General features: G+C 44.2%; 1 protein-coding gene across 2 annotated transcripts in view; it reads right to left on the reverse strand.

The window, feature by feature from the left end:
* The window catches only part of CACNA2D2 (calcium voltage-gated channel auxiliary subunit alpha2delta 2), a 643,579-nt gene that overhangs the window by 609,874 nt on the left and 9,668 nt on the right, over positions 1-24,037 (reverse strand). For both annotated transcript variants that reach the window (XM_039547175.1, XM_039547174.1), the window contains exon 2: positions 6,414-6,495. In XM_039547175.1, the coding sequence (XP_039403109.1) occupies positions 6,414-6,495 (82 nt within the window). The remainder of the gene's footprint in view (positions 1-6,413; positions 6,496-24,037) is intronic.

The raw sequence follows: 24,037 nt of genomic DNA on the forward strand, positions 1-24,037 counted from the left end.
AATACCGACATGAAGACCTTCGGAGCACAATGTCCCCGGGGTCAGCCTTTGTGCCTGTCCCTGTGGCATGCCCCATGGCAGCAGGCAAGCCAAGGGATCCCAACAGTCGCAACTCTACAGCTGGGTTTTTCTTCACCCGGCTGTGAGGACTGAAGCAGAGGATCAAGGCCATTACTCTGAGAGTGAAGGTGCTGGGGAGAGGTAAGGGGGGCAGATGACACTGGTTTGAGGCATCAGCCTTTCATATTTGGAGACCTGGGGTCACATGCAGTTTAGTTAACAATTGAGAAGAACCTGGCAGTCTCATCGGTTTCACAAAAAATAAAGAACACTGCACAATTTGCAGCTGCTCACAAAAGGTCAGGCAGCGCAAATGCAAGACTGTAATGCAGGCCAATATTGAGGTGCGTTGCCAGATTTGTGAGACGTCTCATGACAGGAATTGCAGGAGCGCACCACAGGTCAGGACAGAGCTGCATTGGCAAGAGGGAGTTTACACAGCACCTGTGGGCACTGTGCCTGCCTCAAGTCTGTGATATGAGTTCCTCTGCCTTTTATATTTAAAATTTATGAATTTCTTTTTGTGAACCCAGGGTACTAATAGCACTACATGAGTCAAGCATGGTGCAAGCAAGCTCTATGTAATGTACCATAGTGACAGAGACCTGCTGAGGTACCTCAATCAACCCTGACTACCAGCAGACAGCCCCTCAATCCTGAGCCACAGCCCCTCTGATTCTAGTCCTCTCCCACAGCTCTGCCAATGCCACTAACCTTCAGCCCCACCCCCTACACAGTTCCATCAATGCCCTTCAATCCCAACCCACAGCCCCGCTGCTACTCCAGTCCTGCGCTCCCTATCACACACACACACACCACCTCTACCTCTGCCAATGTACCAGCTGCTATTCTAGTCCTGGGTCTCTTGAGCATAGCACCAAACTCTGTGGTGCTTTTTGTGATGTGAAGACAGACTACAACAGGAAATCGCTAATGCACTGTCACTTTCCGACTAAACCTGGTAGTTTATGACCACACTAAAACATGGGAAGAGAGTTAGAATTTTAGGGACATGGCAGCACACAATGTCAGTATTACATTACCTGTCCTGCAAAATGCTGAGAGGACTGCTGTGACCAGGGGGAAATAATCTAAAGTTACTAACAGAGCAAACACAAAAGAAGACCGGGAGTTATGTTTGGGAATAAAATATACCTTATTTTAACAGAGAAATGTGTATTTTAAACTGGTTAATTATATCGAATGAATACTTGAAAACCCCACACTCCACTACACTGGACAGAGTCAAATTTGCAAGGATTCATGGAGGAGCTGGTTCAGGTATCCAAAACCATGGTTTTGGATGGGAGGGAACAAACCACGCCAAACCCTTGAGAATCAGGGTTTTGTCTCTGAAGTCACATCTGGGACAAACCAATACAGAGCCTGATCCTGCACCACTGAGGTCAATAAGGGTTTAATCATTGGTATCTCTGGCCACTGGATTAAGCAGATGAGGCCACATCTGCAGCTCCAACCCTGAAAATACTTAAGCACATATAGTCCCATGCAGGATCAGGCCCTTAGGGGAATGCTGAACCTATATCTCGGAGATGAAAAGCCAGCACTTTGGCATGCCATCCCACTGCAACCGAGGCCTCTATCACTCTTTTATGACTGCAAAGAAAAAACAATGTACAAAAACAAAGATGCATCTGAAGTGGTGCAAACTCAAAAAACATCCATCAAAGAGGCGCGCAAGATGACTATCTTCAGGCTTCAGGAGAGGAGGAAACAGGGCATCTGACATTTAGTATGCCAACTCCAGGAAATGACTTAAGAGTTAAAATTAAAAAAAAAAAATCATTCTCAGGTGGGCAGAATAAAATATTCAGCACCATTATGTTCCCAGAGACCAGCTTTCTGACAATAAATTTCATGCCTCATAGGCCAAAACAGTTAAGATGTGGGACTGAAACCTCATTTCACAGCAACCAAAAAATATAAATAAATAACCCTGACAAAGCTGAGGAGGGAATTTCTATTATTGTTATTTACTGGGTATAGTCAGGCCTGGACTGAAGATCCATTTCTGGAGCAGCACCGTCCCCAGTACTTGCTCCCTCCATAACCCTGTGAGAGACGACGGCGGGACCCAGAATGTACACTGGCAGGGGTTCACGGATCTGGACTGCAGCTTCTGCTTGAACAGCAGTTTTCTCCAATACCCCATGAGGAGCTAGGGGCATGAATCACCAAATTTAGATCCACATAATATTTCAGGTCCCAAATCAGGGCTCCTGCTGTGCTAGGTGCTGTACATAAATTTACAAAGAGAGTCCCTGGCTCCATGAATCTGCAATCTAACTTGGGAAATGCAGACAGAGCTAGGACATACACACACAGAGCTAGAACCCGCAAGCACACTCACTGTTAGTTCCTGATCCCCTGCCATGAAAAGCAACACACAAAGTCTGGGGGAGAGGGGAACAACCAGCATGTGCACTAGTTGTATACAGGTATAAATTTGCTTAAAATGCATACACATCAGGTACATGCTACAGTCCCTAAACCTACCCATACCATGGCACTTGCAGAACCTGGAAAGATGTGTGTATTGAGGAAAGAGATGCAGAAAGATAATGGAGCAAATAATCTGCAAACACCTAGCAGATAAGGTGATAAGTAACAGTCAGCATAGATTTGTCAAGAATAAATTGTGTCAAATAAACCTAATCGCTTTCTGTGACAGGGTAACAAGCCTTGTGGATGGAGGAGAAGCAGTAGATGTGGTATATCCTGACTTTAGTAAGGCTTTTGATACTGTCTTGCATGACAGACTCATAAACAAACTAGGGAAATACAACCGAGATGGAGCTACTAAAAGGTGGGTGCATAACTGGTTGAGAAACCATTCCCAGAGAGTAGTTACCTGTGGTTCACAGCCAAGCTGGAAGGGCATATCAAGTGGGGTCCCGCAGGGATCAGTTCTGGGCCCGGTTCTGTTCAATATCTTCATCAATTATTTAGATAATGGTATAGAGGGAATACACTTATAAAGTCTGCAGACGATACCAAGCTGGGAGGGGATGCAAGTGCTTTGGAAGATAGAACTAAAATTCAACATGAACTAGATAAACTGGAGAAATGGTCTTAAGAAAATAGGATGAAATTCAATTAGGACAAAATGCAAAGGACTCCACTTAGGAAGGAAAAATCAGCTGCACACATACAAAATGGGAAATGACTGCCTAGGAAGGAGTACTGCGGAATGGGATCTGGGGGTCATGCTAAATATGAGTCAGAGTAACACTGTTGGAAAAAAAAATGTGAACATCATTCTGGCATGTATTAACAGGAATGTTGTAAGCAAGACAAGTAGTAATTCTTCCGCTCTACTCCACGCTGATACAGCCTCTACTGGAATATTGTGTCCAGTTCTGGGCACAACATTTTAGGAAAGATGTTGACAAATTTGAGAAAGTCCAGAGGAGAACAACAAAAATAATGAAAGGTCTAGAAAAACATGACTTATGAGGATAGATTGAAAAAACTGGGCTTGTTTAGTCTGGAGAAGAGAAGACTGAGAGGGGACATAACAGTTTTGAATACATAAAAGGGTATTACAAGGAAGAGGGAGAAAAATTGTTCAGGATAGGATAAGCAGCAATGGGCTTAAATTGCAGCAAGGGAGGGTTAGGCTGGACATTAGGGAAAAAAAAAAGCTTCCTGTCAGGGTAGTTAAGCACTGGAATAAATTGCTCAGGGAGGTTGTGGAACCTCTGTCATTGGAGGTTTTTAAAAGCAGGTTAGACAAACACCCGTTTGGTTCAGCCCCTTGTACAGCTACAACAAATCAGAGCCAAAGCTGGGTCCTGACTTGGAAATAGCCCCAATACCTCCAACCTCACATTTTCTCTCTTTCTGCTTTTGGTTTCCAGATTTCCCGCACTCAGAAGACAGCATGACCAGTCTCTAATACTGAAAGCAGCACTCATTCCATCGTTCTTTCCCCTACCTGTCTCACAAGGAATTACATCTGCCTCATAATCATCCTTTTTTACAAGCCCCAATAAGACATTTCCATTTAGATGCAAGCTTCAGTTCCCATAGCTTCTCACAAAGTTGTATTCCATTCTTCCCTCCTGGTGATTCAGCTGGTGCTCTTGTTGTCTGAGTCAGTCCCAAACCAAAGTGCCTTTGTGATCTTTAGAGTGGTGTTTTGCTGGAGGTGGTGTCTTTCAGATGAGACACAAACCCAAGGCCCTGTCCAGATGGCACTTTTTGAAGAGAGGGAGTATTAGTCAGTCCCTAACTTTAAACAATTATGTGCTCCTGCTCCCTAAATATCCCCAACAGATTACAGTACTCCCTTTTCACTTCCTGTCCTAAACTGCTCTGTGCTGTTAAACAGCTGCCACACTGCATCCCAGACGGACTGGTGGGCAACAGTGCTGTATGTGCGTACAGTTTGTAAAGCTCTTTGGGATGAAAGGCAGCTAGGTTTAAAGTCAATGAAGCTCTGCCAATGTGCACCAGCTGGGGATCTGCCCTCTAAAGTAGGTGTCATTCATTTTACATTCTGCTTATGAAATCAACCCTTAAGCACCATACCAGGTCCCCCATTTGTTGATCCATAGATAACCTTGGCTATTCTTTTACGATTACAACAAGACATTCAGTGGGGTGATGTTAAAAGTTGTCAGTAGCCCACCACTTGCTTGTACAGTCACCACATAACAGTGTACAAAAATTCTCTTTCTGCTTCACGTTAATCCTGTCTGATTTCAACTGATCCTGTGCTATTCAATTACAGCTTGGGGAACCCTATGCCACAAGAATAATTAAACAGAAGGAAGTGATCACCCTTACCTGCAATTTACTGACTGGCCAATGGGAAACAAGGGCTGATAAAGTAGAGTGTAACTTAATGTTGGTATTAGACAGAACACTATTTCATTTTGGATTCCAATGCACCTATTTAACGTGCATGGGAGCAAAATGCAAAAGGAGAACAACATTATATGAATGCGCAGTCGCAGATGTGGAACTAAGTAGTAGTCCTTCCCAGGTGCTCTTCTGAAGAGCATGTTGTCCATCACACACACACACACACACACCCTATACAGGATGTGCTGGTAGCTCAACACCAAGAGCCCAGTTCTGATTTGAGAGCTTGTCTATATGCAAAGTTGCCCCAATTTAACTAACAGCATGATTTTAAAACTTATTTACTTAAACTGAGTCAAAAGGTGATGTGGTTGCTCTTAAATGAATATAAACCTGGCCTATATCCATTTAGCCTAAGTCAAATAGTAGTGACTTAAGCTAGCCTAAAATAAACCACATGAAGAACGTCTACATGGGGTTTTGCACCTGTTTAACTCAATCCTTTTAAAAACAAGTTAAATCAGTGCAACTTCTGCATTTAGACAAGGCCACAAAGTCAATGGTAGGAAACTAGAGTAACTGCTGTCAAAACAAAGGAGTTGCACCTGTTTTAAACCAGTGTAAATGAAAGAATCAGACACAGAAATATACTATATATTGCTTTGTAGTGGTGGAGCAATATATCTAGCATGCTGCAAGAGCCTGATGTCTTTAGGATCCTCACACCTCTAGTGTTTCAATATTTATTTCAGATTATTCCATTTAAATAACTAATAAGGTGAGGATGGAAGTGTTGGGGAAAGGAGGCCCTGGAGGCTGAAGTGTTCTCTCTCTCTCTCTCTCTCCCCCTCCCCCATAGTGCCAGTACAGCATGGGCAGAAATAGGGCAGGCTTCTCTTTCACTACCCCCAACTCAGACTTGGAGGAATCACTTCCAGGAATGAGGAGGGAGTTCTGCTGCCACAGACCATTCAGTCCCTGGCTTCACCGCTTAGCTGGGCAATGAGGAACAGAAGGGTGAGGAAACAGGGGCCTCTGCGATGGTGTTTTATTTGTGAACACCTGTACACGGGGAAACAGATTGTTATTCGCCAACTAAAAACCACCACGTTTCATTATGGTACTTAGGTGCAAATCAGCCACTCAGATTATTCTCTGAATGCAGCCTGTTTTAAGAGTGAGAGTTTAAACTTACAAGGCGAATATGAGCACTGCCTCTCCTTGGCAGCACAAGCAGCTGGATTTAGTGTGTGTATGCTGTGCAGTACAGGGAAAGAACACAACGAAGTGTGAGAAAACAGTCACGTGCAGCCATACAGAAACCCAGGTAGATGGCTACAAAACACACATGCACACTTGATAAATGCATCAAATTGACTAGCAACCAGAGGCACAGGCAGCCACAACCCTGCACACAGAGAGACGGTGACTTATGACAAGCGTTCACGCAGGCAGCTTCTCTAGAATAGGAGAGCTGCTCAGTGCCACAAGGAAGGAAACAGAGGGCAAGAGAGACAGCTTACCCCTCTGAGCTGCTGGACACCACCGAATAGCCTCATCACTCCATCAATCTCCTGCTCCAGCCTTCTGGTCCAGTACTGCATCCTGCAAGACGGGGAGAGAGAGACGCACGGAGTCAGAGCCCTGACACTTAGATCAGCAGGATAATCGAAGGCGGAGGAAGGAAATCAGTGCCCACAGCCAAGTTTACTGCATGCTGTTTCTGCACTGCCAGATGTGGGCAGAACACCAAGAACGTCTGTCCTTAGAGTCATGGCTGGGGCTTCAGGACTGTTAAGTTTACACACAAAGGAAAGGGGAAGGGGAGGGCAGGCAAAGCAGAAATTGCAACGTGCCTCTTTTCGTCCTTTTACTAAGCAGGAGAGACAGATAATCTTGCAACCCCAAAGGGACTATTCAAGGCCTGAGTGGTTCAGTGCTTGGCTTTTGCTATGGAGAGCAGCTTGTTGCTCCTGCAGGCCTGTTTGGCCACGAGCACCCACAGAACCAGTTCAGGATCAGCCCTGTCTTCTGGCAGGAGACTATGCCCTGCCCCAGCTAGGGAATGGGCTCTAGGCTATAACAGGGCTTTTCCGATGTTAATTTATATGATTGCAAGGCCACAAGACAGCATTTGACACACTTGGGAGCCTAATATTGGATCAGGAGAATCCCAGGGCTCAGCTAATAAGCAGCCCCAATATTTCTCATTCCCATAAGAGGTGGTGCTGCCAGGTCTGAGAAGAAGTTATTGGCAAAGCTGCCTCTTGGGTTACTTGATCAGAATGGGATGGGAAGCTGCAGCATGGACTACACCATGTCACTCCTATGTACCGATCACTTTATGGCAAGAGTTCCCATTGCTGGCAAGCCTGCATTTGTCCACAGCACACTCTATACCCCCCACACCCCACCCCCAAATGTATTTTTAGTTGTAACAACAAACAAAACTCCTCAAATTCACAGCTTTTAGTCCTCCTCTGCTTTTAATGAGCTTCCCTGACTTCTTTAATTCCTGGCCATGCAAATGTCAAATCTCCCACCCGGCCTGAAAAAGTGCTGCTGGCTTGTCTACATCCCAATTATTATTATTTTCAGTGCTATTCCCATGGCACCTTTCATCTCTAAGTGCTGCATCAGAAAAAGGAGCCAAAGAGGAGTAGACGAAACTGAGGCCAGTAATGGAAAGTAGGAAGCCAGCCTCACAGCAAGTAGGATCATGCAGTGGAGAGGGCATAAAGCGATAGAGCTATCGGCCTTGGACCATATTAAATCCAGGACAATTCCCCCAGATCCGAGGGGGGGGGGGGGCGCTCTCCCTATTTTTATTATATATATATATATATATATACACATATACACACACACACACACACACACACACACACACACGCCACTGAACCAAACTAGCCTCTCTGCAAGGACAGGAGATAGGGAAACCCAACTTATGAGAGGATTGTAGTACTGTATTTTACAGTCTAATGATTGTCAGCCTGGGGCCAATATGCATTTCCCTTAGGCACAAATTCCAGAGAAACACCCCCCTCCCCCCCCACACGCACACAGCTTCTCTTTTAGAGCAGAAGCACCACTTGTAAACACCTGGAGTGGAGGCACCTAAGGAGGACAGGAATCTGGCCGGCAGATACCTATGTTATTCACACAGGTGGAGCTCTTGCCAATTGTTAACGTTACACAGGAGGCCGCCAACAGAAGGCTAGTATAGCTGCACAATCCAAGCTTACAGAATTAATCATGCTGAAAACCTCATCTCTCTGATTAAACTGGTCTAATGTTCTAAAGCAGGTGATGCTCTGATTTTTGCCCTCAGGAGTTTGGTAGAGGAGGGGAAGGCAGGCAGGGGAGCATATGGGCAAGAAAGGAGCAGACACATTTTCTCTGAGAAGCAGAGAGCAAAGCCACACAGACAGCGGTTTTAAAAGGTGGAGGGTCAAGTTCTAGAAGCCCTCTGAGGAGTTTACACAGCTGGCATCTTTCACTGAATTCTAGCTACCTACAGCATCTGTCCATCCCATCTCTCTAGGAACACTGCACTTGCCATATCAGATGAAACCTATAGCCCATCTAGTCCATTAATCCTTAACAAAAAAAAGAAAAAACATCTTCACGTGCCATCAAGGCACAAGATTTCAGACAGTTCTAACTATATGGGAAGTTTGAGGCATCTACATTATTCTGTTAAGATCATTCAAGACATATACACCAAACTGACATGGGGTGCTCATTTTCTTAATTTTTAAAGAAATTTTAACTCAAATGAATTAACTGAGTTACTTAAATCCACAGAAAATTCCTTCTGTGCCCAAACAATAAGTGCTGTCATTTTGGGGAGGAGATAAGGTATGTTTCCAGGCATAAGAAAAAAGGTTGGAATTTTGATTCAAAGTGTAAAATTCAACTGAGCCTTAACTCTGGAGCCACGACCATCATCTCCATATCCAAGTATCTCTGGCCTAGCCTGCACCAGTGGTACATGTACCCCCAGGAGGTACAGCAACTCATCTAGATGTTTGCCTAGTTTTTCAACAGGCTAAATGAAAAGCACTAGCTAAGGCAGTAAAAACTAAAATTTCATACAGACAATGACTTGTTTATACTGCTCTAAATACTATATCAGTGTTTCTTAACCTAGGTGGTCATGATTTTTTTTTATAATTATATGGTAAAAATTAGAAAGTAAGCAATTTTTCAGTAATACTGTGCTGTAACACTTATATTTTTGTTCTGATTTTGTAAGCAAGTAGTTTTTAAGTGAAGTGAAACATGGGGTATGCAAGACAAATCAGACTCCTGAAAGGGGTACATTAGTTTGGAAAGGTTGAGAACCACTGGCTTCCACTACAGAAGGTTTGCCAGTATAGTTATACCAACAAACTCCCATAGTGTGGATGCAGCTTACATGGGCAAAAAAAGAGTGCTTACGCCAGTTCTCTGAACAAAACAGGCTATACTAGCAAAAAAGTAATTTTGCTGGTATAACTGACTATACCAGGGCTTCTGTCAGTATTGAATGGTTAAAGAAAAATAATTAATTGCCTGACATTACTACACCAGCAAAAGTTTGTAGTGTAGACCTGGTTTATATCTATGGATTCCTAAATGCAGCCATCACTATAACATTTGGGGCCAGTGATTCTGGTGACCAGGAATGTTCAAGGCCAGGCACATCCTAGAATTTGGCATCACCTCTTCACCCACCACTTGCCATGTTCTGGGTAGGAAGGTACTATTAAAAAAAATATATTACTATTCTACCTCAGTTGACCTCCTGCTTCTGTGATTGTTCCTCTTGAAATTTTACAGAAAGGGATTAGCGCAAGGATGAAAAGGACAAAGAAACTGATATGCCATTATGCACATGGAGATTTTACTTTGAAGCAACTCTGGTATGGAAGCTGTAAGCAATAAGACATGACAGTCATTGCATCTCTAGGCCATTATTGCACGCCTCAGGTGGCGTTACGGGGCTCGAGGAGCAATAATTCCTCGAAATGCTTAGCCCGGAGTGTCTTACCGCTCTTGTGAAATGGCATTTATAAATAAAATATAAAGCAAACAGCAAGGCCGCTGCACTTACTGGGATACTATTGACACAGATGCATTACCAGTCACAAGGCCCCATTTGCGACCTGTGTGCTAAAGCCTTTTCCTGAATTTAATTCCAGCTGCAGCAGCCTGAAGTATCCTTCTCCAGTGAATTAATATGAGAGAGGAGGATATCCCAAAGACAGGAGTTTTGGGTCACCACTGAGCAAGTTACTAGATAGGCACCAGCATACCATAGTGAGGCTGCCTCATGGTCCCACTCTCCACCCCGTTTAATGACTATCCTGCACAGCTTACCTCAGTCCCTGCCAAAAGCAGACCCTTGACCACGTGTGGATGCAATGTGTAATTTCAAGTTCCCTTGGCACTCAAATACAAAAATGTTGTGTGTTTGGTGGCTCCCCCTGCCCCCAATCTGCACCATTTATAAACCTGCTGTACGATTTGTAACAAGGAATATAAAGAAATCTTTAAAAAAAAAGCAACATCCTTTGTCATTGTCTCCTCAAAGGAAGCTTTAAAAAATGTTAATTGATTTCATAATCTGCATATTTGATTTTTTGTTTAGAGAGAAGAGATAAAACTTAAAAAAAAAAAAAAAAGGCAGCACTTCAAAAATATTTACTAGCACACGCATCCAGTGCTGCACTCCAACCTGTGCTATATGGGAGCTAGAGAAGTTTGCACCTCACATACATTCCTTCAGAAAAAGAGGTGGATCTCTTTTCTGACTGCTCTCCTATTCTGGACATACCTGGTTTGGGCCCAGGGCAAGTTCCCCATTTTACATAAGCCAGTCCCCTTTCTCAAGGTCCCATACCTCCATGGAAGACTTTGGTTAATATGTCTGAGCTGCTGCCGCCGCCACCACCACCACTCCTGGGGGCATTCATTGGGAAGGGAATGGGAATTCCCGTGGAGTCAAGGAACACCCCTTCCTTGGCCCAAGTCCCCCCTAATTCCTTAGCCCTGGTCTTCTGCACAGCAGCTCTCACTCACAAGCAAGCCACCAAGACAGGTCAATTCCATTTGTTTGTGGTCTCAAGAATGTAAAAAGGACAAGCAGCAAAGAATCCTGTGGCACCTTATAGACTAACAGATGTTTTGCAGCATGAGCTTTCGTGGGTGAATACAAGGACAAGGGGAAAAACAATTTGTTGAGAGGATATGCTCCCCCAAGGCTCAATGGGCTATACAGAAAGTATTTTGTACAAGCGTACACACTTAATGCTGTGTGTTCAGCCAACAATGCTTCACTCTGATTCCTGTTTTGCTTCAATATCCAAATCATAGAATATCAGGGTTGGAAGGGACCTCAGGAGGTGATCTAGTCCAACCCCTGCTCAAAGCAGGACTAATCCCCAGATTTTTGTTCCAGATCCCTAAACAGCCCCCTCAAGGATTGAGCTCACAACCCTGGGTTTAGCAGGCCAATGCTTAAACTACTGAGCTATCCCTCCCCCGTTATTAAATATCGCTATTTAAAAAGGTTATTAATTATAGTGTTGTCCAATTTTTGCTGTGAAGGAACTTTCCCTTTTAATTGGCTTATTCTTCAAAATTCTCAATTCTCCAACTACCTTCACATGTGTGTGCATTCTTCATTTCTTATATATTTGAAAGGGAAAGCCCTATACAAGCCAATATTTACTGACCAGAAAAAAAATATGACCCAACATTTGTTGTTGTTGAACAGGACTTCTGGAGAGTACTGGTTTGTAACGGAACAGCCACAGATATTGCTGGCCACTCTGCCAGTCATTTTCAAACCTCCCATACTGTCATTTTCATGACTCCCTGTTAATTTCAAGTATGTGCACAGGTGCTTATCAGGAATAAGGGCAAGAAAATACCTAGACAATTCATACACACTCGTGCATGTATGTGTATACATATTTATATACAAATACATTCACACACACACACACACACACACACCCCTCCTCAAGATGTTACTCACCCACTTTCACCCCACAATAAAGCACCTTGGAGGGGGATGAAGGAGAGAGAAATTCCAGAAATCTAATGGAAGAAAGATCTATTAAGAAGATAGGATGGTCTGCTAGATAGAACCCTGGACTGGAATTCCCAGCTCTTCCGCTGACCTGCTGCGTCATCTCGGCCACACACGTCCCCTCTCTGTGCCTTTGTTTTCCCCTCCCACTCAGTCTTGTCAGCTCATTGCAGCAGGCAGTCTCTTAATGCGTGTGTACACAACACCTAGCACAGAGGGGCCTTGACCTCAGCTGGGTCCTCCAGACCTCAGTGTAAAAATTAATAAATAAGTAAATAAAAATCAGAGGGATAATTTGCAGAGATGGCTTTATGGGCCCGCAACCTAGACCTGGGCAAATAATGTGAACAAAATGCCACAAATACTAGATTACATTTTGTAACAAAACACACTTTAATTTGTGCTCAATTTGTTAACCACAAATAGTCCAGTGAACAAGTATAACTGGCAGGAATGTTCACAGAACTAGCCAATTTTATAGGGAATACGAGAGAATATTCCTGGAAAATGAGTTTTGAACCTGAAAACCCAAGTGTTTGCCATCTAAGAGTTACACTCCACCAATACCATGTGATCAATGTGTCCTGTCAAAATACTCACAACCAGCTTTTTTCCCAGAGAAGCTGGAGGCCAAAGGATAATTCAGTGAATAAATTAAAAAGCAGGCTTGAGAAAAATCATGCTGTTTGTAGATGACTGGCCAATAGAAAGAGGAGAAATTAAGTGGTCAAATGTACCAAATACCATACTTAATGGTACTGCGAAGGGTCCCCAGAAGATTGATGTATCCCTTTATCACATCAACTCACACACACTCCCACAGCCACAGCCCTGGTAATTAAAAAAAAAAAAAAAAAACACACCAACCACAACCAGCAAAGCACACCACAGGAAATCTTTTGCAGACAGTGAGGCAGAGGGGAAGGCAATTGCAGCATGAGGCTCCCCAAACCAGTCACTATCAATCTCAGAGTGGGTTTCTTCATTATGTGACCATTTGGAAATGCAGCCATCACATGAAGGGCACTGGAATTTTAGCAACATTATTTTGCAGTTCTTCCACCAGAGGATCCCAAAGTCCTTTTCAACCATGAAAGAACTAAGCCTCACAGACTCTCAGAACCTGACATTATGTTGTAGCAACACTGGGTTACAGTTGTTTCAGTGAGAGCAGAATCATGCAGGTGAGGTGCAAGGCAGGTTATCCTCAGCCAAGGCACGGAGAAGTTAAACCAATGCCAAAACAGCAAGTCTCTCTCTCTCTCCCCCCCCCCCCCTCTTTCCAAAAGCCTTGATCACACCTACACTAGTGTAAATCAGGAGTAACTGTACAGAAATTGGTGAAGTTTCTACTGTTTTACAGTGAGATTGGAACCACACCCTTGAACTCTTAAAGCCTGTAACAGAACTGAAGAGCTGCAAGATACTGCTTTAATAAATAAGGGAATAGGTGTCAGTTTTATAAAACTATTTATTGCCTGAAGGAAGTTCACCCAACACATCCTCTCGTAATTTTCACTCCCCATCAAGCCCTCATGACTGACAACGTCCATGCATCACCATTCAACCAGCTAGGTGCACAATGGTTTACATTAACACCTCCCTCTGTGCCACCGCTATCTCGGCTGTTTCACCACTCTTTCAGCTGCTACGTCTTTCAGTCATTATGAGGATGGAGGGGTTGAAGAGATCCCATCAACCAGTGCAAGGTGAGAACAGGTCCAAAGCTTCTGCTAGCAGCATGAATTAACTGACTTTATGATGTAATGACAGACACACTGATTTATTTGTTTATTGTGTATAATTCATGGCTCTCTTGGGAGGCAACAGGGAGGGGTGGGGGAGATCATTGCAGTTCTCGTTTGTTCCAGGAAATGAACATCAGATGGAAAGCAAAGCTGCCTAAAGAAGAGCAGTCCCAGTTTCCATGAAGCAGCTCATGGGATTCCAGCACCCAGCTGGGGACCAGAACACATGCTCCACAGCTTGGAAAACTAGCACAGCAATCAGACCGACATAGCCAGAGTTGGCAAGAACTCAGATGCTCTTTGTCTGGGCTCTGGTGACAAAGGATGCTAGACTATCTCCTAACCATGTTCTGAGAGTCAACTTCTTCTGCAGCATCTCACCATCAGAATGTTTGCACCCTGGCACCTGGACATTGCTTGGTGATGTGATGATAAAAACCACAAGAGAGCTATAATGCAGCTGCATCGCCGTGTTCCCACCCTTTCTATGCAGGGTCCCAACATGACGAAGGTCATTGGCCCTTAGGAGAATGGAGGAGTCTAAACATCCTCCACACCTCATAGAAACAACTTCTTGAGAAGAAAATATATTGGAGTATGCAAACAGTCTCCCCTAAGAGAAATGGTAGAAGTCCCCTGGCTTGGCTCATTTAGGAAACTGGACTGATCCACACATTGGGGAATGGACTGTAAGGAACAACCCTCCACTGCCTGCTGGAATACGATTTTAAACAGAGCTTACACTTGTCCTCATTTCCACAATGTCTAGTTTACAGGGTGTGGGGCAGACCCTGTTTAGTAGATAATGGGGCTCATGGCAATCAGGATTTGTAAGCACGGCCACAACTCCGGGCTAGAAAGAGCCCACCAAGGGGATCACTGCTCTGTGCTGGAGTATCTTACCACAAGACACTTATGGCAAGGAATACATTCCAAAGTGAAAAGCTATTAAGCAGCAGACGGTAGGACTGAAAGAGACCAGTTGCATCCCCCTTCCTGACCCCAGCATGCTGCAGGGCCATTCCCTACATCATTCCCCCTAATGTCTCAGCTAACCTACACTGGGCTCTCTGCAGTGATTACTTAGGTCTTTAAAACACAGGCCACCTTGAAAGGTTCAATGATATTCAGTTACAGTAAGCCTGATGGCTAGCTGGTGCTGAGTTGGGCCTGAAGTAAGTTGGAATCTACAACTTCACCCCTGGCCAAGCAAAAGTATCATTCACCTCTTCTGCGAGGGCCTGCGAATATGAGAAACATTCAGCCACACCATTTCCACTGCTCCTCGGCTTCTAACTGCATTAACCCACCTTCTCCTAGGCTGGTTGAAGTAGACTGGCACAGCATTATATACATGTCTCTAGGGCTTTCTGGGCACCATTTTCACTAGATATGTATTAAGTTAAAACCCCTCTCCCCACCATTACTCCACTTGAGGAATTCCTGGGCCACAATAGGAGTGGCATAAAGAGAGAGGGTGGTATAATCATTGTTATTATAAAGCACTTAGTGATGCTCACTCAATGGATCTCTCGATAGCCAAACATGCAGGACCCTGTCATTTTTACATGCAGGCTACCTCGTTCACAGAAGCTGCATGTTGGATGTTCCTTTTCAGCAATGCACTCAAGGGAAAAGGAGGAGAAAAAGCACTTTTAACAATTAATTGATTGCACTTTATGCCATTATCTCAGTGCTTTATGATTCATGCCTAAGAGCTGCCTCCAGTACCTTTGGATCCAATCAGCACCAGTGTAAGGTGCACACTCTGGAAGCATAAAGCTGTGTCTGGTTTTATCACAATACCACCTCATCCATCGGTGCTGCATAACATGAGGGGCCAAATTACAGCATTAGCTGGTCACAGACCCCCCAACCTCAAGCACATGGCTCACATAACACAACTGAATACAATCTAGTTTCCCTTCAGTGACAACACAAAACCCAGCTTGCCCTATGAAGCCTGGGGAAGAACTAGATCAGTGCTACAGCTGGTCCTTTCATTTAAAGAAGCCACTCTCCTGTACATTTTAGAGCTTAGGAACAGTGAAGGAAGAAGGGGAGAAGGCAGGGAAAAAATGGTAAAGTTGTGTCTGCTTCCCGAAACACTTCAGCAGCATTAAACAGGTGATGCAACCACAGCCCTGCCTCAATTCTGATCTGCCAGACCCCCTCTGGGACTGCTTAAGGACTCTGGCTGAGAGACATTTACAAAGGTAACGTCATTGGACAGTCTTGTTACAGAGCTGTTCAGCATTAACTAGGCCATCCCCATAATACACAGGTGATTATTCTTGCCGTTTTTACAGAGAGGGAACACTGAGGCACAGAGGTTAAGTAACTTGCCCGTGTCCACAGAGCCAGTCAAAGGCAGAGCCAGGACTAGAACCCAAGAATTCCAGATTCCCAATTCTGTGCTCAAGCCTCAAAAGGGTACATTTACCCTGCAAGTGAAGTTAAGTCTGTAGCCTGGACAGACATACCCCTGCTAACTTTAATCTAGCAAGTACACGTAACAACAATAGTGTAGATGTGGCAGCATGTGCTAGCAACCGGAAAACGTACCCAGTGTGCTTATACTCGGGCAGCTCTGAAGCCCATGCTACTACGTCTACACTACTGTTGTTACCCATGCTAGCTAGCTTAAAGCTAGCACGAGTAGGTATACTTTTACTTGCAGCATAGACATACCACTTAAGGAGGCAGCAATCAATTCAGAAGGAAGGATGCTCCCACAGACAGTGACACCCCAAGGCACTTGCCGTGCTTACCAACCTGAACACATGCACACACATGCATGCACAATAGAAACCGGGGAACCAAAGATAATTCACTTTTTTTCTTTTCACTGCCAATACTCATTTATGAAATCAAAATTCTTGTTTGCAGGCAACCAAAAAGCTTGTGCAGAGAATATTCAGAGGGGTTTTTTTTGTGGTTTTTTCTCCTAGAAGACAAAACCAGTTTTAATGTGGCACTCTTGATGGGTCTTATGACATCATCAACCCCTTTCTATTTAGAATAATGATTTCTTCCACACGCCACAAGATTTGAAATTACCTGTGAAATATATTTCCCTAGGCACAGGCTCAAGAAGCATGTAAATTACCCAGGCTAATGGCCTCTAGAATTCTCTCTCTCTCCAACACACACACTTTCACCCCGAGTTGCAAATGTTCAGAAGAGATCATGGGAGACATGCTAAGGGGTAAATATTTGTGGGATGAGAGAGGAGTTGTGCTGAGGCTTCCCCAAGAGCTAGCTCTGCCTTTAGGAGCCAAGATACACAAGCCTTATACAGACAGAAGTTGGTGCACTGTCAGCACAAAAATGTAATTTTAAAAGAGCGCTTTCTTGGGACAGTTGCCTGGCCATAATTTCCACAGCACAAGCAGCCACACATACTATGGATTATGCTGCAGAATGAACCCCTTTAATTTTCAAACACCTGATGTTATGGCACGTTGAGCAATTGGCAGCAATTCCTTCAACTCTTCTCTCAACTCCTCAGAGAAACAGCCCCGTTCAAGCATACATTAAGCGCCTTGCTTTGGTGCCAAAGAGCTTGCCAGAGTCTGGCCCCCAGAGTCTGGATTCCACAAGGACAATTCCCATCCACCCCAAGACAGGGAAAGAGGGATTCTTCCTTAGAGGTCAAACTCTCCTAGCCACGTCTCTACTCACAGAACATCGGTATATAAAACGAGATGCACCAAGTCCAAGAGAAGGTGCCTTGTCCATTGGGAGGAGCAGATATCTGGGAATTATATGGCCTGAGTTCTATTCCTAGATCTGCTATTGACTTAATGCCTGACCTTGTCATGTCAACTAATACATCTGTTTCACCTGAGCTAGTCATTCATTTTGAAGTGCAAACATTATAGCAAACACACTAAAAGGAAGAGAGTTATGTAGGGGAGAACTAGGCATAGGAGAGGGAACCAAGGATGCACACATGAGAGGAGAACGTAAGAACATAAGAAAGGCCGTACCGGGTCAGACCAAAGGTCCATCTAGCCCAGTATCTGTCTACCGACAGTGGCCAATGCCAGGTGCCCCTGAGGGAGTGAATCTAACAGGCAATGATCAAGTGATCTCTCTCCTGCCATCCATCTCCATCCTCTGACGAACAGAGGCTAGGGACACCATTCTTACTCATCCTGGCTAATAGCCATTTATGGACTTAGCCACCATGAATTTATCCAGTCCCCTTTTAAACATTGTTATAGTCCTAGCCTTCACAACCTCCTCAGGTAAGGAGTTCCACAAGTTGACTGTGCGCTGCGTGAAGAAGAACTTCCTTTTATTTGTTTTAAACCTGCTGCCTATTAATTTCATTTGGTGACCCCTAGTTCTTGTATTATGGGAATAAGTAAATAACTTTTCCTTATCCACTTTCTCAACATCACTCATGATTTTATATACCTCTATCATGTCCCCCCTTAGTCTTCTCTTTTCCAAGCTGAAGAGTCCTAGCCTCTTTAATCTTTCCTCATATGGGACCCTCTCTAAACCCCTAATCATTTTAGTTGCTCTTTTCTGAACCTTTTCTAGTGCTAGAATATCTTTTTTGAGGTGAGGAGACCACATCTGTACACAGTATTCGAGATGTGGGCGTACCATGGATTTATATAAGGGCAATAATATATTCTCAGTCTTATTCTCTATCCCCTTTTTAATTATTCCTAACATCCTGTTTGCTTTTTTGACTGCCTCTGCACACTGCGTGGACATCTTCAGAGAACTATCCATGATAACTCCAAGATCTTTTTCCTGACTCGTTGTAGCTAAATTAGCCCCCATCATGTTGTATGTATAGTTGGGGTTATTTTTTCCAATGTGCATTACTTTACATTTATCCACATTAAATTTCATTTGCCATTTTGTTGCCCAATCACTTAGTTTTGTGAGATCTTTTGAAGTTCTTCACAATCTGCTTTGGTCTTAACTATCTTGAGTAGTTTAGTATCATCTGCAAACTTTGCCACCTCACTGTTTACCCCTTTCTCCAGATCATTTATGAATACATTGAATAGGATTGGTCCTAGGACTGACCCTTGGGGAACACCACTAGTTACCCCTCTCCATTCTGAGAATTTACCATTAATTCCTACCCTTTGTTCCCTGTCCTTTCACCAGTTCTCAATCCATGAAAGGACCTTTCCTTTTATCCCATGACAGCTTAATTTACGTAAGAGCCTTTGTTGAGGGACCTTGTCAAAGGCTTTCTTGAAATCTAAGTACACTATGTCCACGGATCCCCTTGTCCACATGTTTGTTGACCCCTTCAAAGAACTCTAATAGATTAGTAAGACACGATTTCCCTTTACAGAAACCATGTTGACTATTGCTCAAGAGTTTATGTTTTTCTATGTGTCTGACAATTTTATTCTTTACTATTGTTTCAACTAATTTGCCCGGTACCGACGTTAGACTTACCGGTCTGTAATTGCCGGGATCACCCCTAGAGCCCTTTTTAAATATTGGCGTTACATTAGCTAACTTCCAGTCATTGGGTACCGAAGCCGATTTAAAGGACAGGTTACAAACCTTAGTTAATAGTTCCGTAACTTCACATTTGAGTTCTTTCAGAACTCTTGGGTGAATGCCATCTGGTCCCGGTGACTTGTTAATGTTGAGTTTATCAATTAATTCCAAAACCTCCTCTAGTGACACTTCAATCTGTGACAGTTCCTCAGATTTGTCACCTACAAAAGCCAGCTCAGGTTTGGGAATCTCCCTAACATCCTCAGCCGTGAAGACTGAAGCAAAGAATCCATTTAGTTTCTCCGCAATGACTTTATCGTCTTTAAGCGCTCCTTTTGAATTTTGATCATCAAGGGGCCCCACTGGTTGTTTAGCAGGCTTCCTGCTTCTGATGTACTTAAAAAACATTTTGTTATTACCTTTGGAGTTTTTGGCTAGCCGTTCTTCAAACTCCTCTTTGGCTTTTCTTATTACACTCTTGCACTTAAGTTGGCAGTGTTTGTGCTCCTTTCTATTTGCCTCACTAGGATTTGACTTCCACTTTTTAAAGGAAGTCTTTATCTCTCACTGCTTCTTTTACATGGTTGTTAAGCCACGGTGGCTCTTTTTTAGTACTTTTACTGTTTTTCTTAATTTGGGGTATACATTGAAGTTGGGCCTCTATTATGGTGTCTTTAAAAAGGGCCCACGCAACTTGCAGGGATTTCACTTTAGTCACTGTACTTTTTAACTTTTGTCTAACTAACCCCCTCATTTTTGTATAGTTCCCCCTTTTGAAATTAAAGGCCACAGTGTTGGGCAGTTGAGATGTTCTTCCCACCACAGGGATGTTGAATGCTATTGTATTATGGTCACTATTTCCAAGCGGTCCTGCTATAGTTACCTCTTGGACCAGCTCCTGCGCTCCACTCAGGATTAAATCTAGAGTCGCCTCTCCCCTTGTGGGTTCCCGTACCAGCTGCTCCATGAAGCAGTCATTTAAAGTATCGAGAAATTTTATCTCTGCATTTCGTCCTGAAGTGAAATGTTCCCAGTCAATATGGGGATAATTGAAATCTCCCACTATTATTGGGTTCTGAATTTTGATAGCCTCTCTAATTTCCCTTAGCATTTCATCATCACTATTACTGTCCTGGTCAGGTGGTCGATAATAGATCCCTACTGTTATATTTTTACTAGAGCATGAAATTTCTATCCATAGAGACTCTATGGAACCTGTGGAGTCGCTTAAGATTTTTACTTCATTTGAATCTACACTTTCTTTAACATATAGTGCCACTCCTCCCCCTGTACGGCCTGTTCTGTCCTTCCGATATATTTTGTACCCCGGAATGATTGTGTCCCATTGATTGCTCTCAGTCCACCAGGTTTCTGTGATGCCTATTATATCTATATCCTCCTTTATCACAAGGCACTCTAGTTCACCCATCTTATTATTAGACTTCTGGCATTTGTGTACAAGCACTTTAAAAACTTGTCCCTGTTTATTAGCCTGCCTTTTTCTGATGTGCCAGATTCTTTTTTATGTGACTGTTTATCATCTGATCCGGCCCTTACATTATACTTCTCATTCCTCTGCTCCTGACTATAACCTGGAGATTCTCTATCATCAGACTCTCTCCTAAGAGAAGTCTGTGTCCGATCCACACGCTCCTCTGCAGCAGTCAGCTTTCCCCCCATCTCCTAGTTTAAAAACCGCTCTACAACCTTTTTAATGTTTAGTGCCAGCAGTCTGGTTCCACTTTGGTTTAGGTGGAGCCCATCTCTCCTGTATAGGCTCCCCCCATCCCAGAAGTTTCCCCAGTTCCTAATGAACGTGAACCCCTCCTCTCTACACCATCGTCTCATCCACGCATTGAGACTCTGAAGCTCTGCCTGCCTACCTGGCCCTGCGCGTGGAACCGGGAGCATTTCTGAAAATGCCACCATAGACGTCCTGGATTTCAGTCTCTTCCCTAGCAGCCTAAATTTGGCTTCCAGGACATCTCTCCTACCCTTCCCTATGTCATTGGTACCTACATGTACCACGACCACCGGCTCCTCCCCAGCACTACACATAAGTCTATCTAGATGCCTCGAGAGATCCGCAACCTTCGCACCAGGCAGACAAGTCACCATACGGTTCTCCCGGTCATCACAGACCCAGCTATCTACATTTCTAATAATCGAATCTCCCATTACTAACACCTGCCTTTTTCTAGAAACTGGAGTTCCCTCCCCCAGAGAGGCAACCTCAGTGCGAGAGGCAACCCCAGCACCATCTGGAAGGAGGGTCCCAACTACGGGAAGGTTTCCCTCTGCTCCCATTGACTGCTCTACTTCCCTGGGCCCTTCTTCCTCCTCAACAGCACAGGAGCTGTCTAAGCGGAGGTGGGACAATTCTACAGTGTCCCGGAAAGCCTCATCAACATACCTCTCTGCCTCTCTCAGCTCCTCCAGTTCCGCCACCCTGGCCTCCAAAGTCCGTACATGGTCTCTGAGGGCCAGGAGCTCCTTGCACTGACTGCACACATACGCCACCCGCCCACAGGGCAGGTAATCATACATGCGACAGTCAGTGCAATAAACTGGATAGCCCCCACTCTGCTGCTGGGCTTCTGCCTGCATTGTCTCCTAGTTAGTGAAAGGGTGGTTTAAGGAAAGTAGTTTTGGAATGTAGTTTGGTTTATAGGTTTTAGGATTTTAGGGGGGGGCCACAGGGAAGGGGTTACGGCTGGCGAGGGACTCCCGCTCCCTTCCCACTCCCCTTCTAAACTCCCTTGCGAAACTCCCTGTTAGCAGCCCCTGTTCGCGCACAAGCGACCAGGGAGCTTTGCGGCTTTATAAAGCCCTGGCCTGGCCTGAGTGAAAGACATGTAGGTGCTCATACTTCAGCAGAGGGGGGCAAAATGAAATGGGACCTGAAAATAGAACTATCCACCTACTCAAAAGGGCAGGACTGAGTCATAGAAATCAACTCTTTAGCTGGTGTAAACAGCTGCAGCTCCACTGGGGACCTGGCCATGCCACTAACAGAGCTGACAACCAGTCACCTTTCACCAAAGTCATACAAAATCACAAGAGCCCCTGAAGATCTATACTGAAAAAAAACAGTAGGTGGGAAAATAGGAACGGCCACAAGATAGCACAGAACAAAATGGGCCAAGTTTATCCCCCCAGAGGGATTCCACTAAAGCAAGTGGAGGGAGGCCAGGGATGAATTTGGCACAATGGTCTTTGCATGGGTTTTTCAAATTCAAGGTCAAGCTGCAATGCATTTCCCAGACATATCCATCCTGCTAAGCCATGGTATCACACTGCTCTCATTTTCCAGAAGCATAACTAGGACAAGCAACTTGAGCATTTTCAACAAAGAGGGCTATACAATATATGTCAAGCCATTTTCCCCATCAACAGCTAAGATCTGCACACACTCTTCAGGGTCACGCTCAGAGTTCAAAATTAACTGTTGGCTCAGACCACTAATACAACCACCACACTATATACAAATGATCAATCCTGAAATACTAAGTCCAAGTACAGTGACAGCAGAGAAAGCCTCATTCCTTTTATTCCCACTGTTACAATGACATGTTTCATTGCTGTGACCCAAATGAGGACAGCACTGACTTCATTCACAAGATTTGCCAAAAATATTTAATACATGATTCAGAATATTACATGTTTTGCCTGCTGAATTTGGATTTATTTATTGAATCATATTGCACTTCTCGCAACCTTCAAATGCTTTAGACAACTTCAAACTTTACACTTATAAATATCACCCCCGAAATGCAGCTGCCATTCTGTATACAACAGTTTTAGCGCCAGGCAATGAAGACACATTCTGCACCCACTTAAACAGGAGCAGGAATTTAAGCTGGCAGATTAAAATTATACAGTCAGGGCCTTAGTTTCCATAATAACATCTGAGACAGCACCCCTTCAGGCACACAGCAACTCCCCTTCCCCAACACCACATTGGGATATCGCACTTGTCCTCCTGAGTCAGGGATAAAGCAATTTGCTAAATCATCAACACCTCTTCCTGCCTGGTTATCTTTGGGAGGGGTCTCCCATCCATGTGTTGTCAACATCTAACTCTCATAAGATAAGCAGAGGTCACAAATGCTATGCGGTATGGCTACATGAATGGGTAAATTCAGTTAGAGAAGAAAGTCAATAGGGTGTACAACCTATCATACAAAAAAAAAATATTGACTCTGGCCATGGGCACATCCATTCATCCACCACTTAACTATGCTCTCACACAATATAAAAGGCTCACTCCCTGATGAGAAGGCCACACACTCAGTTGCCTGAAAGCCACCAAACAAGTGACATTTATTAAGTGGCTCTTGCAAAAAAGAAGCTCCTTTCAGTGCATGTAATCACATTCATAAACAGCTTGAACTGCCAGTGCAAGACTCTACTTTGAAAGATGTCAGGAAGGAAGGGGGGAGGGGGAAAAGATTCTAACTCACCAGCATCACTATTGGCAATTCTCCACACAGCATATTGGCCGGAGTATTCAGTCTGATCCCAGACAAGATAAAATAGTACCTTCTGAGGCAAATGAGGTACAAACAGGGTTGTCAGAATGGTACGGTGTACAAGACAGCACAGTGCAAGGGGAGAGGGAAAAGAAACCATTTATCTCAGCAGGCATGATGGTGAAATCAGACCCTGTGTCAGACCTTGGCTCTCATGCATCCTTTCACAACTGGCCACAGAGTGGCATTACAGCTCCATTTCACCCTGCAGGATGCCTGGTTAAAAGAGCAAGGAAAGGCAGGTAAAAGAAATGCTGCCTCAGCTTGGACCACCTTAACCATAAGCACTGCCTCACTGG

Source organism: Mauremys reevesii, linkage group 7 (assembly GCF_016161935.1).
Source record: "Mauremys reevesii isolate NIE-2019 linkage group 7, ASM1616193v1, whole genome shotgun sequence".
NCBI classification, from domain to species: Eukaryota; Metazoa; Chordata; order Testudines; family Geoemydidae; genus Mauremys; species Mauremys reevesii.